General features: G+C 40.7%; 1 protein-coding gene across 1 annotated transcript in view; it reads right to left on the reverse strand.

Annotated features, from left to right (window-relative positions):
• Positions 1–9,426, reverse strand: part of NALF1 (NALCN channel auxiliary factor 1) — a 454,878-nt gene extending 445,452 nt beyond the window's left edge. Inside the window, exon 1 of the mRNA XM_048295943.1 lies at positions 7,617–9,426. Coding sequence (XP_048151900.1) covers positions 7,617–8,438 — 822 coding nt within the window. The 5' untranslated portion in view covers positions 8,439–9,426. The remainder of the gene's footprint in view (positions 1–7,616) is intronic.
• Between the last annotated feature and the right edge of the window lie 9,683 nt (positions 9,427–19,109).

A 19,109-nucleotide genomic window follows, 5' to 3' on the forward strand; every position in this document is an offset into this window, starting at 1 on the left:
GTTCCAAAAAGGCTTTTGGCCAATGTTGTATCAAACACAGCTTTTGACACATGTCCATCAGTTTGGATGAAGGAGATGAGACGAGATGAGATGAGATGAGATGAGATGAGATGAGATGAGATGAGATGAGATGAGATGAGATGAGATGAAGGGTGGGAGAATATCAAGTGGTGATCAACTTCACTTCAGAGCCACTTACACCATGCTCTATTCTTTTTCTCATTATGGACTGGGAGCTCGTTGGATATAGCTCATCAGTGTGCATGTTCTAAAGGAGAAATTCACATATTTCATATATCTACCCTGTTTGCAAACAAGGTCAAATGACAAATTCAAAGAGAAATCTGGTCTTTATTTTTTTAACGTATCATCAAATTAATCAAATCTCTCCACAAGCCAGAATATGTCTTCAGTGCCTCACTACATTTGTATTCATCTAACCAATTGATGCTGCGAAGGAAATCAAGCTCACACACATTCTCACTTAGAGATGTTTGCTCTACAGTTCTGACAAGAGAAAAATACAGTGAAAAGTACATAGAAAAGTACAGTATGCTTATTGTAGTAAACTGGCATAAATGTCTACAAATATGTGTTTCCTGAGTGAGGGAGCTTGAGTAGCCTTGGGAGTTTCCTCTGATTTGGACTAAGGGAAGAAATTCTCATACATAGACACTACACTCCCCCCAAAAAATCCACCCTGCTTGTAAAGAGAGATGGGAGAATAAGAGAAATAATCTCTAGCACATCTCCTACAAAAATGTCTATTAAGATGACCTACAATTGTTATTGTCTGGTTTCTCAGCAGAAATAACAACTGGAAAAGACATATGCAGAAGACTTTGGTCTTCTCTCAAAAAAAAAGTGATGAAAATGTCGTTATGTCATACAAGGCTCTTTCCTGTTCTCATCCCCAGGAAGCGTACTGCATAGCTCACACATTCTTCAGCAACAGAGTATCGATATCAGAGACGTGAAAGAGACTTGTGATTTCACCAGGCTGGTGTAGGACAGCACAAGTAGTAGGATTTTACAAACTTTTTCACAGTTAAATTTTGCATATGAACATAATTTTATCCAAACCTAATTTTTATACCAAAATCACTTTGTTCGGATTCATCTAATGTGACTTTTGAGGTCAACAGTGGGTGGAAGTGTTTGTATCTGAGATAAAATGACAGTATGTCCTCCTTAGAGACAACAGACATAAAATAAGTATTTTAGGGCATAATCCATCTGACCTATTTTAGATGTCCACTTTATTGTGAACTGACTTAGACTCTAGAATTACCTATGTATCTCCACTGACTACAAAGAGAGTCTGAACTTTTGTATTTTCTGTGGATACCCATAATGGATATCTAGCTTTTTTTTTTCTTTTTGTCATATGGATTACTTTATTTTTCTATCTTCTGGGATGTTATGACTGATACTTATCAAAAAGTAATATTTAAGAACTCAGCTTCTAAGTTATTTTTTCCCTTTTAGCCAATTCACAGATCTAAATACATTATGGATCTTAGTGCAAGACTGAAGTTATAAATTACTATGTATAGACCAAATGATTTTTAGGCAGGATAAGTGATAGAACTATAATTTGCATTTTGATTACCTTTTCCAGTAGAACCTGAAATGAAGAAGCAAGATTGTCACAGTCTCTGCAAGGTGCATGTGAAGCACACTGCTTGATGTAAAGAGAACAAGTGAACAAAGTGAAATTGAGGGCAGACCCATGAGGTCCCAGACTATGTGATATTAATACCATGAAACATTAAATGGTGGCTGTTGATTAGGGCAGAATCCACTTTAACTACTCTATGCTAGTAATCTGCAGTGATTTTCTTTCCTAAATCAGGAATGATGTACCCATTGACAATATAAATGGGATGAGTATCTTGATGCATCAACTAGATGCAAAATTTTAGAAGTTAAGTGCGGTTAACGTACTTCTGGAAAGAACGCCCTGGTGAATTTTCTCTTTTAGGAATGAAGAGATCTGATCCCGATCCAGTAAAGCATTTAAGCAATTGAATAACCACAAGAATGAGCATAGTCTTCCCTGAGTGCAGTACCATTCATCTAGCTCAAAATAGGAGACTGAAGCAGACTGCAGTACCAGGATTTTAGGCCAAAACACAAATCCCTTAGCACATTGTCAGTGTTGGTCCTTGTATTATACCAATACTACAAGAAGAGTTACACTAAATTCATCCACATATTTGTCTTAAATTAGTTTTGAAAAATAATTCAGTTTTTACTTAAAAAAAATCACATGAACAAATAACATCAAAAAACATCAAATTCTGCAAACATCAATTTACACAGTCACATTAGTTTCACATCATTTTAAACCAAAGTTTTTAAAAGTGTAAACATTTAAGGATTTTGAGGGTTTTTTTTAAAATACAGCATAGTATTCATTTTAAAAAAGAGCTTTAAAATAAAGAATTATATTTCAAGAGAATCAGAAAAGTTCAGTAATTAAGGGAGGTGTTCTTTTTTGTATTAGACCACCAGTACAGATCTTCAAAGTTTAATTCATATGGGTTTCTTCTGAGTAGCTTAGGTATCACTCTTGCACAAAACCATCATCATATAAATATGTGATTAAGATGTAAAACTGAAATACCTAACTTTGTGGCAGATGCTGGTCTATGTGATCTTTTGTAACTGAAGGGTTCTTTTATCATTTGAGCTTTTGGGTTTGTATTTCTCATCTGCTCTTTTCTGCCAGCTTAATGGAGATTTTAAATCAAAACCTAATTAGACTGCATATGCTGTTTGGGAAAAAGTTCTTAGGAAAGTAGTGATTCACATAAGCTTTGATATTTCCAGATAACATCTAAGAAGAAATGTGATTTTAATTGTTTTAAATAACTTTCAATCACCCTCTTACTCAAATAAAAGTAGATGAGCACAGTTCTTTGATCAAAAAAAATTCTTCAGTAACAGAAATACCTACTTTATATTCCTAGCAACTATATAATCTATGCTTAATGATGAAACCCTTTATTGGCACACATTTTTCAACTAAGTAGTATTATAACTCAGCTATTCTATCACATATTTTGATACCATTACCATAAACCTCAAATCAGAAGTTATCAAGTGATATTTAATTCCTGAAAAACAAAAATCTGCCTGTGCATGTTGAGTACATTGGATGTCAGCCAAAGTTTGCTTTTTAGCAATGTTGATATAAGAAGAGTTGGTGTCGTTTTATTTTTCCTCTTTGATATTCGATGAGGAAAAATGAATTATTTTAATGTTATTTTAATTATAATGCACTTACCTGAAGTATACATTTCAAAATTTTAACTACTGCTAAGAGAGCCCACATTTTAAACACTCTCAACTTGCACTAGGTTAAAGAAACCTGTGTCAGAAATTATGACTGGTATCTTGTTCAAACATTAATAAACATATTTGCCAAGAAAGCCCTGGCCTCGGACACTTAATCACAAAGATGTAAGCTCTATCTTTAAAAAAAAAAAAAAAAAAAAAGAAAAGAAAAATATTGAAACCCTTTACACTTTTATGTCCTACTTAGTTATTTGACCCAGTTCTTAATCAGAAGTAGCCAGAATTTTCTTCTATTCCACAGAGCGATTGCCTGCTGCCGTAAGAATAAGAACTTGAGTATTTCCCCTGATAGAACATTGACAAGTCATAATGAGGAACTGTGTCTTCCAACATCAAGGCAATACAGTTTCTGTTAATTTTCTGAATACTGTGCTGTGACACACTGCATATAAAAATGATTTTCTGGAAACCAAGAAATTATAGATATTGCTGAGACAAATCACTGCAAATATGACCACAAGTTCATAATAGGCAGTAGCAAGATTTCATAAACATCTTTAAAAAAATCTAAATTAAATTTCAAACAGAAAAACAGAAGTGTAGATCCAGATTTTCAGTTACTCTGTTACTTTAGTGATTCAATAAAGCTACACCAATTTGTTTCACCATCTAGTTGAATATGTAATACATTCAAATATTTCTCTTATGTTTACGGTTTAGCCATTACTAATATGTGACTGTCAAGACAAGGAAACAATATATAGAGACATCAGACTTTAAGAAGTGTTTATAAGAAATAAGTTGAGGATGGATTTAAAGTGAGACAACACTGACATTTCAAGCTTCTAAACAACACATAAAGTCTTCTGACATACAAACAATATAAAAGGCATATGCATATTTATTGATACCATCAAAAATAATTGTTTTCTAAATTTAAAAAATTTTCAGCATTTTCTACAAAATTTTCAAAAACCGCAATGCAACTCAATAAAAGTTTAATTGTAAGACCTTAATTACAGGACAACACTCTTAAAAAAAAAAAAAAAAAAAAACAACAAAAACAAACTGAGTACACTTATATATCAAAACCAAAACCAAAACCCACCACATAGAATAGCTAAATGTGATCTATAAGTCAAACAAGTCCTGCCTGCAAACTCCTGCAATACAAAGCAATTAATTTAAAATATGCTTCAGAGACCAGGAGACATGTAGTGGAAGACAGAGTATTTTGAAAGTATAGTTCATCTTCTTCTGGATTCAGATAAAAGAATGAAAACATAAAGTCTGAGGTTTAGACTCATGAATCAAGGGCATTTTTGATATGCACTATTTGTTATCACCAACAGTACTTTCTGGAAAGGCGTAACTTGCTGGGCTGAGAAACCCACCATGATCTTCACACTTTACTGTGAGAGGATGACAGTGCTGAGGATGGTGTATGGTGCTGTGGAGAGTTGGGGAAGGGGGAAGCAACCCCCAATTACAAGTTTATTCTTGACTGTAATTCAGTGTAAATTTTATTAATTTTTATCATCTGCTATAATTGGTCAACTGGATGAAAATCTCTCTTTTTCTGTGAACTAAGCTGCCCTCCAAGAATGCTAAAGACATCTTAAATACAAATAGACTAGTTAACAATACCTTTCATTGTATTAAGCCAAGGCTTACATACATGATTATTGAGTAAAGGCAGTATTTTTAGCACTTTGTTTAAAAGAAAAAGCAGGTCACCACATAAACCACGACACCCAAATAATGTGTGCCTAAACCACATAGCTAGATGTCAAGTTATTTTCTAATCTGACTCTTTACCTAAGAATTAGCTAAATATCCAACATGCAAAAAAAATAATATTTACTTACACACACAAGAAAAGAGAATGTCCTGATTGACTTTTATAAATGAAATATATATAAAACACCAGTAAGCCCAGCAAAATATTGCAACAGTCACAAAGTATTCGAGTTTCGAGTTTCAAGTTTCACCTCTACACTCTTCGGGGCAGCCCACGCACAAGCACATGAACACACACGTCAGACCGCTGGACGTGCCATCCACTCGGCTCTCTCAATCACCCCCACGAATCAAAAGGCTCCAGAGGGACCCAGAAGCACCAAATCAGGGCACGGGGGCAGAGAGCGGCATGTCGCCTGCCTGGCCACGGGCTGTGCGCGCTGTCCTGCAGCACCTTGGACAGCGGTCCCCTGGCCCTCCGCTCCGGACAGCACTGACCGGCTCAGCTCAGCCCAGCCCAGCCCAGCCCAGCCCCGCCGCTCACCCCACTGCGCTCCGCACCCGCACTGGGTGGGCATCTGCAGTGCCCACCAGATGCCCTGGAGAGAGAGAAAACACACCCATGGTTTGGGGTTTTTTTGACTTTCCTCTTCTGAAATATCTTTCTTTTTTAACACAGATTGGTTGGCCAAATTCTCAAAACATAAAGCATTATCATCTGGCACTCAGAACCGCAGAAATGTAGGTCGCTGGCATTTGTCTAGTTCATTTAACTTTCACACAATCATTTTAATGTCAACAACTTTTTCTCCATCATTAAAAAAGTACTTCTCCTCATTGGATGTGTGAAGGGAAAATCGTTACACAGCATAAATTTGCTGTTCTGTTCATTTTCAACACCTTTTACACCCTGATACTCTGTAAGCAACTGAGCACTTTGTGGTAAAGTTCAGTCAAACTGAACTGTGACACAAAAAAAATCACTTTAAGCATGTAAATGCTGATCATTTGGCAGCATGGAATAGTAGGTCAATTTCTAATTATAGGGCTACTGAAATGACAAAAATTTCCTTACAACAATAGATATCTACATTTGATACCCTTTTTTACTTACCCCATTCACTCTGGAAATAAAATATGTTTACATTATCAGTAATTGAGTACATAGCACATATACAATGAGTGTGTACACACACAGTTTGCAATCTAAAAAGAGTGGAGTCAACACTTCTGGTGACCCACCTTACTTTTGTCAGGTTTAGAAATAAAAAAAAAACCACAATAACTTTCCTACTTTATCCAATTAGGTAGCAAGTTATTTCAGCTTCTGGAGGGACTGTGGATCAATTTTTGTGGGAAATATATGTGCAAATTATATTAAGTTATCGGCGAATGGGATTCTTTAGGCATAGGCTGTTACCATGAAATTATTTCAGAAGGCCCTGCTGAAGTTACAGAGCACAGAGGTACTGCCAGGCCTCCTATTCAGAGTAGTGATTCTCATGCATTGTTGTGTTCCACTGCTAAAGCAGAATTTGGTTCAGATTGGTTAGTGTAGTGCTACAGTAGTTGGGATAACCCAGTTCAGGGCAGAAATATTCACCTCCTAACAAGTACTCAAACACGGGAAAAAAGCATGCAGTTAGCTATTTTAGGTACCGATGACAACTCTTTTCCTCTGCCCTGTCTTGAGAGATAGGCCAACTAATCTTGTTCAAAAGTAAAGAAAAGGCAACAACTACAAGAGCCAAAGTGGGACCCTCTGCATTCTAGCAAAGGAAAAGAAAAACCTCTGGATCTCTCTGAGCAGTCACCAGTGGCACCAAAGGAAACAGCCGCGGCTTATCAAAACGCTATCACCATCACTTCCCAACCAAGGGCCACTGCGGTGCCCGTCAACAGACACCCTTGTCCTCCAGCTTTCCCCAGATCCACAGATTTTGGCAGAGCGCCTGAAAACACTGTCCCGCTCCCGAGGCGGCCCGGCGCCGCACCGCTCTGCTGCCGTCCAGCACCGCCGCCTCCGGGGCCAGGCGCCCGACGGAACCCACCCGGAGCCTCCGGTGCGCGCCCCTGGCCGCCGCGGGGGGATGAACCGCCCGTCCCGGGGGCACCGCGGCCACCTGCCCCCCGAGGGCCGGCGGCCTGGGCAGCGACGTCGGGCAGCCCCGAGACCGGTCGCAGCTCCCAGCCCCGCTCATTGTCATGCAGACCCTGTCGCTGCCTGCCGCCAAGTCGCATCCCAGCCCGCTGGAAGCCGGCAGCCGAGCCGGAGCCAATCGCATATTCATGAGGAGGGGGAAATCCAGCGCTACTCTCCCAGAGGACTAAGGATCACTTCTTTTTGCGTTTTCTCAAGCTTTCCCCTCTCTCTTCCTCTCTTTTAATAATGCGCTAAGGGGGGGACCCCAGACGATACCCTCCGCAGCACCGCCTGCACCGTGAGAACCGCGGCCGCCGGCGCCAGGGGCAGAGACCGAAGCAGGCACAACAGGGTCCACGGCAGCCACAACAGCCGAGGGAGGCACGCCAGCTCGACAGCCAGGGACAGGAAACACAGCAGGGGCTCCTACCTTACAATCCTCAGGACACGATTTCACCGAGTACTCATCCGACTGTAAATATTTCTGGAGCATAAGCTCAAACTCTTCGTATTTCTCCTGAGCGTGCTGGTCGTAGCGCTGGTAAGCCTGGACGCACTGGCTGCAGGAGCCTTCCCCCTTCAGCACCACATCCAGACTGCAGTTCAAAGTGTCCGGATTGGACAACCCGGCGAACAACTCCCAAAGTGTGTAGGAATTACAAAAGGAAAGGTAAAAATCCGTCAGGTCCCAGCCGGGCGCCGGGCTCTGCCCCGTGCCCCGCGGCCGCCCCGACCCCCCCGGCCACCGGCACACCGCCTCCGCGTCGCCCACGCTGAAGCACTGCCCGGACGAGGAGCCCGGGGGGGGGCACGTTTCCAGGGGCCTGGCGGTGGAGTTCCCCAGGAAAGCAGCCTTGCCGTGCCGGGGCTCGGTGCCGTTGGTGCGGCTGCCGCGGCTGCCGCCGCCGCCGCTGCTGCCGGGGGAGGGCGGGAGGGAGGGCGAGGGGGGGGCGAGGAGCCGGGGCGCGGGGGGCGCCGGCTCCCCCATGCCCGCCAGCAGCTCCGGCTCCGCGGGCTCCGGCTTCTCGGGCGGCGGCTGCTCCTTCTCTCCGGTCCCCGTGAATTTGGCCTCGGCGCAGAACCACAAGTGATCAGAGAGCAGGACCGTGAAAAACAAGAGCGATGCCAGGGACAGTCGCCATTTCTGAGCCCTCTCTGAATCCGTGAAGGGTTTCTCGTTCTCCCGGGGTGCGAACCAGATTTTTAAGCCGTCATCATACTGCCGACTACACATCCAAGCACCCCTGGTCATATTTTGGGAACGCACAGCCCTGGCCGACTCCACCGTGAGGGCTCCTTTGCCACTGTCACCACAATATACATTGACTTAAAAGATTGGGGGGATTTTCTTGCCTGCCTTCCCTTCTCTCGCTCGCTCTCTCCCTCTTCCACTCTCCCCCCGTCTCTCTTTCTTCCTCTTTTTTTCTTTCTTTCTCTTTTTCTTTCTTTCTTCTTTTTCTTCCTCCGAGATATTGTTGTTTTTCGCCGGTGGTTCTGCCTTGGTCTCACCACCCGAAACAGCCCCAGTCCATCCAACGCGGAGTGCCGTGGAGAAGATAAGAGCAATAACGCAGAGAGAGGAGGAGGAGGGAGAGGAGATGGTGGTGGTGGTGGTGGTGGTAGTGGTGGTGAGAGTTGGTGGTGGCGGGGCTGCGCGACTGGTCCTTTCCCCCTCTCACCCAGGCATGGTCAGATCGCAGCTCCCCATCTTCCTCCTGAGAAAAGCCCACTGCCCCCGGACAACCGCATGCCGCGTCCCCCGCTGCCGACGGACGGCTACGGAGGGCTCCTCGCCTCCTCTTCCTCCCTGCCGCCGCTGCTCCTCTTCCTCAGCCCCGAGCCGCGGCACAGATGCCTGCACCGCTGTCTCAGTCTCTTTCTTCTCTCCCCGCTCCGCTCTAACTGGAGAGACGCTGCTGCAGGGCTCCCGGAGCGCTGCCGAGGATGCTGAAGAGGAGGAGGAGGAAGAGGAAGAGGAGGAGGAGGCTGCCGGGGCCGCCGCCGCTGCTGGTGACAATGGGCTGCGGCTGCCGCCGCTGCTGCCGCCGGGCGCGGTGTCCCCGGGCGCACGGGGCGGAACTGCCTGGCTGGGGGCCCCCGATGGGCACAGGCATCTTGGGCCCCTGGGCTAAGTTGCCGCCATCTTCGTCCTGGAGAAACACTTTTTTGGGGGGAGCTCTGCCTTTTGCGTCATCTCCTCCCGCGCCGAGATCGCTCTATCCTGGCGCATTGGCAGCAGCAGCAACTCTGCCTCCTCCTGCCTGAGGAAGAGGAGGAGGTGGGAGATGCACTGGGGACCACATGGCCCCATCCAAAGGGCTTCCTCGATGCAACTCTTTCTACTCACCGAAGGGACTGCTCAGTACCACTCTCCAGCCCTCTCTCCTTCAGGGTCTCCTTCCCTTTGTGTCCATGAAACACCATGTCCACGCAGGATGGTGGCTGAAGAGGTCTGTCTCTGTGCCTGTCCTTGTCATAGCAAATCACAAATGGCATATGAAACTCCAGGCTCTGCATCCTGGCCAGTTTTTGGCCACACAGTAAAATGCCTGAACACAGTTGCCTGTCTTTCAGTCAGAGAGCTGTAAAGCAAAATGACCATAAACTCCAAGCTGTTTCCCCAAGAGAAGTTTTGCAGAACCCTGGTTCAGCCCATGAGCGGGTAAGTACTGCCTGTCTGTTTCCCTGTTTAGATATCACTACTTAGAGAGAAAGACAGAGGGGCCAGGCTTAGCTCTCCTGCTAGGGTGATGATATCACTGATGTCTCCTCTTGGACCCATGGCAGAGACCCAAACACCTTCTGTCCCCAACCATCAAGGTCTCTTGCTTAAATAAGCATACTGTTTGCACATGCCTAAGTGTCTCTCACTCCTTTCATCTTGCTCACTTATGCGATGTGAGCAAGATGAAAGGACACTCACTTATCACTTATCACTCACCAAGTTTTCTGGATTCCACACAAGAGAAGAGTAGGTGCCAGCTAGAGGTAGAACAGTATCAGATGAAGACCTGGTGTTCACCTTGAGACATCAGGTATGCTATTTGGCAATATATCTATTTCTATCCTATTTGGCAATAGGATAACCAAGACACGTATTTTAATTTCTTCATTGGACTGGTAGAAGGTTTAGAAACCATATTTTTCCTTTTTCCTGAGGCTTTCTCTATCCTGAGGGACTGACAATGGCCCTTGAAAAAAGTACATACAATGTACCGCAAAAGGTGGCTTTGCCCCATTTTAGGGTTAAAGAAAGCCTTTTTTCTTTAACATGGTCTATGAACTAATACAGCTTGCTGATGGTTCTTGAATTCAGCATCCAAAAATGTAGTGGGAAAAGACCTGAGACTAAACTGTATCAGAGGAGGACACAATTTGTACCTAATCTGACTGCAGCCGTCCTTAACAAAAGGGTGATCTTACCAAGGAATGTGCCGGAATTTCTGTCACTTTGAGCAGTAAATCAAGGCTGGATGTCTCTCAAAAGGAGATGGTAAATCTCGAACAGAAGATGCAGACCTGAGGTATGAATTACTGAGCGGGGTTCTGTGCCCTGTGTTATGCTGGGGTGAAAGCGCATTATCATAATGGTCTCATCTGGCCTTACAAGATCTGTCAGTCAAATACTACAGCAAGCAGAAGTTACCTGCGGATTTTATTTCAATAGGCTATTTCAAGATATAGAAATAAGTGTTAGTAGTGTAAGGAAAGGTCTACAGTACTCAAATCAGAATGCATCTTTGCAATTTTCAGTCAATCAGCTCACACCATCTGCTAATGGTACATTATTAGTTTTGGTCTTGAAACTTTGATTGAAATTATTTGACATACTGGCTCTGGTATTTAATTTGCATTTTTGTAATGCTTTCTGTTTCGGGACAAGACTGTGACCAAGCTCTTAAAAGGCATTCAGGACAACTTTACCACTCTAAAATGTAGCATAATTTATTTAATTATCTTTTGCTAGTTTGATTATGTATTTATTGTTAGAATAAAGGAACTGAAGCAGAAATACAGGGAAAAAAAAAAAAAAGGAAACCCAAACCAAACCAAAAACAACTGGGATAAGCAACAGGTTCCTGACATCAGGTCTGAGATTTTCAAAATGTGCTCTACTAAGATACGCGGCAGTGACTGTGTAATTATTCTGTGTTTGACAGACAAACTTGAGGTGAAGAAAGTTGGTTTTGGAGTCCACACCTGGCAAACAGGCTTAATTTATATACTTTTTTTTTTTTTTAAATGGTGTTTCCCTTTTGTCCTGTTGGGAAAATGAGAGGATAATAGACAAATTTTCAATCCACAATGAAATGATGAAAGTTCTTTATCTTCATAGTGGAACTTCAAGAATTGGTAATGAAAACATACTGGTATTCAGACCTCCTTTGAAACTTAATATAAAAATTAATTTCTAAGTCTTTGCTCCTCTGTTTACACTTGTCTAAGATCAAAGCAAATATACTCAAAGTCAGTATGCTAGGATGGTTTAGATATACTTGGCTTCTCAAAAAAAATCCATTTTCATGTCATGTAATATTTTCACACATTTCCCAACTTTTGCCTAGAAATACAGAGTGAGAGTTCTTTTTCAGCACCTAGAAATAAACTATAATAAGACATTTGGTATTTTCAAAATGAGCATGTCCTTGCTTTTCCACTGACAGTTTTCTGTAACAGACAATATGTCATGCAGAACTGTTGTTTTGCCTCCTGTGTTTCCCCCAAAGCCCCATTCCTTCTCCACCTAGCACAGTGAGTAACTTGCAGCTTAGTTTCAGTAGCTCGTTCCTGATGGAGCCGAACAGATGCAGTTCAGTTCTCTGGTGCCCCTTAGTGTTAGGTCTTGGAGCTCAAGGGATAAAATAAGGCTATAAAATAATATCTGAAAATCAAGAAGCTGTATGCGGTGGGGGAAAGAATCTGAAGTACATACTGTAGCTGCTTTCTCTCAAAGTTCCTTCAAAATTTTGTTACCATGAGTCTGATCTAAATAACAGCATTTTATTTGAAATACTTTAATGAATTATATGAATGGGAAGAAAAGTGAAAAACTTTCCTCAAAAATATCGCTACAGAAGTATGTCCCCATATTCATCATTCTTCCTAAATAACTCTAGTGGTGCAGAATACTTCACTTTGAAATTACATTTTTTACTGGAATTATTTATTACTTGTGTTACAAAGCTTGGCAAGTGCGAGGAACTCATGGAAGCCTGTCTCCCTAGCTGGTGGAGTCACCAGATGTTTCACAGATGGATCTCCTTAAAGTAATGTAGTTCAGTGTCCTCTCTGCCACACTGTGCTTTAATCGATACAGTCAGAACTGATGTTCTCTAATTCTTGGACTCATAATATGTAAGACAACTGATTTATCAAGCACTAAGGACAAAGTCTAATAGGATGCACGTGCACAAATTCAGGATACTTGAAGCTGTTGTTTAACCTACATGCCATGTGTTTTCTTTGTGAAAATACTTCAGCTTAACAAGCAGAAATATTTATTGATGTAACACCTTAATGGTAATAAGCACTTTTCAGAATAGACGGCTTTGCTGTTTCAAAGTAAATGTTCTTATATTTTTGCCTAATATTATGCAATCAGTTATTTCCTGCATAATTCTCTTGCTTTACTTTGTTGATTACAAAATCGTAACATCAAAAGAGCAGTATATAGGTCTTTCAGATGACTTTAACAGGTTTGAAAGCCATGTCTTGTCTTTGTAATGTATATTCTTTATATAAGAAAAAAATTATTTTGCAACTGCTAAGCAGCACTTCTTTTTGTAAAAAGCAGGTTATTTTTAAGAGAGTAGATTTCATTTTATTTTTGGGTTTATTAGTTCTACTCATAGGAGCAATTGTTGCAACAATTATTAACAGAAATACTCAATTAAACCTTTGCACTGGAGGCTCATCCAGCACTTTTAATACCAAGCAAACATTATCATGCCCTTTACTAGTACCTCTTAGTGATTTTTTTAACAGTTTAAACAATTTGTCTTCAATAGGAATATCTATACATTCTTTTTAGGAAAAATGATATGCCATTTATGTGGTTTAACATCCTCAGAGTCATTTAGATTTTGTTTTATTTCAGCATCTCACAACAAATTTTGGTATTATATTACCCATTACTTGGGAAGGGGCTCAGAGATTTAACTATCTGAATACACGTGGTAAGAATAATATCCATGATGGTTGTAAGATACAAAGAAGTTAAGAACACTGAAGAATTAATTTTTTTTTCTCATCACATTCCTAATGTCTTAGTTTCCTATTCAATATTTTTCAGAAAGCTGAAATTTTGTGAGAAAACTTCAGGCATCTGGGCCTGATTGCCCCAAAGCAATAGGAAATTTATGTTAATGTTATCAGAAGCTCCTAATCCTTGTTCAAACAGCACTAATTCAGATTTTAAGATTCTTGCATTCTCCTTTGTTCCCACTTTCCACATTACCTTCAATTTTGTCTCTTTGGCTTGACTTTTTTTAAGCTTTTCTTACCAAATTAGGGGATTAACTATCACCAAGTAAGTTATAAAAGTTTGTCCAACTGGATTTTAAGTCTGTGCAGTACAAACTTCAAAGATAGTGATGTCATTGATTGAATTATCTTGCAGATGTTTTCTTACTGTCCCGTGAGACTTCTGGTTAGAGAATGAGAACATATTTTTGTTTGTTGACATTTTCAGCCATGGAACAATGAACGGATGGTACAGGGAGTCCAATACTGTGTCTCAAAAAATTGTAGGTCATCTTTATCATGACATCTTTATAATGAGAGATCAGCCACAATATTACATCCAGTGGGTATATTTGGGCATGATCTGAAATGAACTGAATCTATTCTTCATTAACTGAAGCCATCAAAAAATGTGAAATATAACTTTTGCACGACTGCAGCAGGAAGACGATAATATAAATGTCTCACACAAATTAGCCTATGCCTGTTAGAGTAAGGTCTGATCCAAAGCATTCTGAGATCCAGGGAAAGATTCCAATGGGTTTTTAAACCAAGCATGTAGAAAGGAAACAGACAGAAGAGTAAAGATTCCCCCCCTATGGGGATGGAAGGAAAAGGACTGAAAGCAACACCAAAGGTAGATTATGGCTTTTAAAATATTTTTCCTTGTTCCCCTTTCTTACTAATTATATATGTTTGCTGCTTTTTAATAAATTTATTAACCTATGTGATTACACTTTTACGGACATCAAAGACATCTTTTTTGTCTTTTCTCCTTGGTTACCTTGTAGGTATCCTGACTCTTCCTTGTGTCCTAAGTCACCTCATAGGAAAGAGATAATACTTGATTTTTCTTAGAAGTACTCTTTTATAATCTTTTTCTTAAATAAGAATAACTGTGCACTGTGTAAAAAGTCTTAGGTTTTGGTTGATCAGTCAAATAGTTTTCCTTTGCTCTCTCTTACTGTCATGGGAAGAAAAATAAGTACTTTTAGAGGTAACCTCACTCTTTCATTCATAGTCTGGTTTCCTCTTTAAGCATGTTACTGTAGAATGTTTTGTATCAGCCTGAGTTACAATGCCTGCATTAGGTAGGTTTTATTTTCTGATGTACTGATATGATGCTGCTGTTCCAGAATTCACACTAACTTGAATTTGTAGACCCATGTTCATCCATATCTGTGGTATGAAGGATGTGGAAAAAAGAACTAATTTAGAAATATTTTATGCTAGCAAGTAAAATTTTCCCTACTTTTCACCTCACATTTTATTCCACATTCCTTTGAAATGTGCCATCCTCCAAAACTCTTTTCAGACTGAAAATGAATGAAAATGAAAGTTTGGTAATATCTTTATATTTCAAGGACTCATGGCTGCAGTGTAAATTTTAAATGCATGACAGTGTGGGCATGCAGGAGACATTCCTACATATGGGGGTTTCTTGTTTGACCAGCAGAAACATCCCTACTACTGAAACATACATAGTTACCTATAGATTTGATATAGAGCTTGAATATAGGTTGAATAATCATCATTATAATATACATATATATATGTCTCCTAAAAATGTAAACACTTTTAGCGCTTTTCGTCTCATTTAGCTTTAGATATGTAGACTTATCCAGTCAAAGCTTATCCTTTCACCATGTTATTAATAAGGAAATACAGCTACTTGCAGAATACAGCTTGTTTCATCCCTAAATGGGTTTCTAAGACATGCACTCCTGTATGGTAAGTCATCTTCTGCCATCTCTTTACACTGAATATGGAAGAAATGTCCCTGATTCACTTTACATCATTGCCTATCTAAGCTGGTTTTGGCTGAGATTGAGTTAATTTTCTTCAGAGTAGCTGGTACAGGGATATGTTTTGGATTTGTGCTGGAGACAGTGGTGATAACGCAGGGATGGTTTTGTTATTCCTGCCAAGTGCTTGGACATTATCAAGGCCTCTCACCCCACCCCATCAACAAGGAGGCCAGGGCTTCACAAGAAGCTGGGAGGGGTCACAGCCGGGACAGCTGACTCCAGCTGACCACAGGGATATCCCAGACTATATGATGTCTTGCTCAGCGCATAAAGCTGGGGGAAGAAGGAAGGCAGGAATGTTCAGAGTGATGGTGTTTGTCTTCCCAAGTCACTGTTGTGTGTGATGGGGCCTGGCTTTCCTGGGAATGGCTGAACATCTGCCTGCCTATGGGAAGTGGTGATTGAATTCCTTGATTTGCATTGCTTGTGTGTATCGCTTTTGCTTTACCTACTAAACTGTCTTTATCTCAGCCCATGAGTTTTCTCAGTTTTACCTTCCTGATTGTCTCCATCATCCCACTGGAGAGGAGTGAGCTGTGTGGGGCTGAGTTGCTGGCTGGGGGTTAAACATGATATTATTGCACCCAGCTTGTAATATTTAAAAGACAAGCAGTCATTTTAAACTAATCAGCAAGATTTCTGGCTCTGTCTTGGTGTCCTGCAAAAGATTCTTGCTGAAGAAAAAGCTGTAGATAAGTGTTGAAGTGCATATTTGGCACTTCTTATCTTTTGTTTCTAGTTTTGTTTGCTAGTAAAGCAGACGTGAATGAACCATACATTGACAGTCATTATTTTTGGAGCCAGGTCGTATCCTTTTCCATCAAACATATTATTCTGCCTTCTGCCAAGTGGCTCCCATGCCATCTGCCAGGAAGGGAGAGATAGGGTGGGCTTTTCTCTCTGCCTTCCAGGGTTATTCCTGTGAAGAAGGCATGTGACTCAAGTTGTAGGATGACTCAACCTCTTATGGTCTTTTTGGAGTCATCCCACAATCAATTTAATGTGTCTGACCTGAAGACAAATGTCTCCTTTTGTCTGCAACATCACCAGCAATTTTCTAAACTTTGGCTCCTGTTCCATATGCCTTGCAAGCGATTCAGAGAACTGAGCACGGGCTGAAAGCAAAGAGCTCCTGAGATTTTATTCAATTTCCACTCTTTAGATGGGGTATGATTCTGGACATTCCCTTTTCCTCAGCATCTCTACATCTCTATTTACGAACAGGAGAGGCTAGGAGAATTAGGTAATGCCTGCAAAGTGTTGTTTTAAATAATAAAAATAATGAATTTACTCTTGATGGGTTACTTTATAGGTCAGCATATAATGTTATTTCTTATCTCATTTGGCTCCTAAGGACTGAATATTTGTTATTGTTTCAAAGCAATTACTTTCCATTTCTGAGTGGTATACACAGCTCTTTGAATACACAAAGATTTTCTACCAAAGAGATCTCATTCAGATCATTCTCAATCTTAGAGTAAACAAACAGTATTGCTTTTCTAATTTTCCAGTAAAATACATTACTTGATATTTGGCAATATATTACATTTTCATTGCATTAGATTGCTGGAAAAGAGGTACTTTATTTGCATGCTTTTATCTTGTGGGGGGAAGACAGAGAAAGGAAATGTAATTACACTGGGTACTTTAGTCTCCTAATTAGTTTCACTGGGTCTTAGATTTAACTCTTACATTCTGTTAAAGTTCATTTTTCTTCTCTTTCCTTTTATCTTGTTCTCTTTCTTTGGTTTCTGGAGGCAGCCCCTGATGGCTGACTGTGGCTGTGTGACACTCACTTTTCCCACAGAATCACAGTAATACTGCTCCCAGCCTGTTACCTAGCATATTCTGAGACTTGCTAGGATAGGTAGACAGACTCTGCCTCTAAGTACCACCATTATGGGTATAATTTGCTTGAAGCCAAAAACAAGGCTGGCCCAGGGTCACTGGAAGTGCACTGTGTGTTGCTGAGGTGACTGCATGCTCTCACAATTCACAGACCATCATTTCATAAAATGTGGGCTAGCTCTGCTGCATACAGGCTTCATGAAACAATAAGAGAAAACGCTTCACAAGGGCAGTGATCTTCAGCTTCTTTCTGGAATTCCTCTGAAATAATACTGCAGTTTCACTGTCATTACTTTTTTTTTTAACATTTCTTATAATTTCTTAAAGGTAACAACTCTTTGAAATCCTGAATTACAGACCAGATCCCTTTTAGTAAACAAAAATGCAAAAATGAAGAGGGAGTCACCACTTTACTTTATATACCTGACTTAGCACTGACAGTGAGAGAATTCATTAAAGTAAGATAGCTCATCTCTGAAGTCCTTCCTTTAGTCAGTGTAGAGAGAGTGGCTCCGTTGTGGGGAAAAATTTTAATTAGACCCCTTCTCCACATCACCCTGAAGACGAGCATCTGTCTCTCCTCTTTGTCCACTGAGCCTCAGGAGGGAGCTGGTTTGGTTTGGCACATAAAGTGAGGGTTGAGACTGCTCTCTAGAGTCTCTGATGTGCAGGGTACATAAATTAAAATCATGAGAAGTTGTAGTAAGTGGTTGATAGCCACAGGATCAGGGAGGGTGAGAGTGTTATAGCAGTAAATTCACCATTAAGGGCAGCCAGCGGGGACATTGAGATTCATATTGACATTACTTACACTTAGAGAAATCCTTTTGAAAATGAAAACTACTGTTTCACTTTTTCAAATTTTGTTTTCTTTTTAATTAAAATAAATGTTTCTGGCTGCCTTATTTAGCAATGGCTGTAAAAACTGCCCTCTTTCTTCTCAGTCTGAACTTTCTGTAGGGGCTAGCTTGAATAAAGAGACAAATCTGGGGGTTCAAAACAGTGTTCTGTTGCTCATAAAAGGTGTCAGGCCAGACCAAATTAAATAGTGCTTTGACCTACTGGTTTTAAGTTTACCACTAGAGTGAATATACTCTCATCTTAAGGTATTTTAAAAGCAAAGCCAACATAGCTAGGTTAAGAAGTGGCACAAAGAATGGACAAGAAAATTGGAAAATATATTTTCCTTTATAAATACAGTGATATGGAGAACTCCATATCATATGAAGAAAATCCATCAAGAAATGTGAAGTTAGGACTTGAAAATTTCAAAACTTTTGGTAGCCTTCTGTCAGAAATTTGAATTCTTAATGGTATCTACCCATTAGATGATGAAGTTACAGATGAATATTTATTGGCATATTTTTAATATTAGGGATTTCAAAAAGTTAACACGGTAAAGGTTACCAAGACTTTTTTTTATTGTCTTCTACAGAGGCACAAAACCAGTTTATGTAGTTTACATAACTTCATTTCAAAGGCTTTGCCATCCTTCCTAGGCAACTTTTTCCCTCTTTAGGTACTGGAGTAGTAGAACCATATAAACTGGCGATTCTTGGGGAAAACAGGAACTATTTTTAGCAGCTAATTGTATTCCAAAGAAGACTCTTCCCTTGCCAAGAAAAAAGAGAAAGGCTCTTTCAGGGTGCTTCAAAGCATGTAAGTTTAGCTTCCCAGTGCCAAAATTATTTCAAGATGAAAATTAAAGTTTTTAGTTTCACAGATGCATTTGAGAATGCTGCTCCTAGTTTAATGTACAGAATTGCACATACCAAACCCTTTTTACGTCAAGGAGTAATGCAAAC

Source organism: Corvus hawaiiensis, chromosome 2 (assembly GCF_020740725.1).
Source record: "Corvus hawaiiensis isolate bCorHaw1 chromosome 2, bCorHaw1.pri.cur, whole genome shotgun sequence".
NCBI lineage: Eukaryota > Metazoa > Chordata > Aves > Passeriformes > Corvidae > Corvus > Corvus hawaiiensis.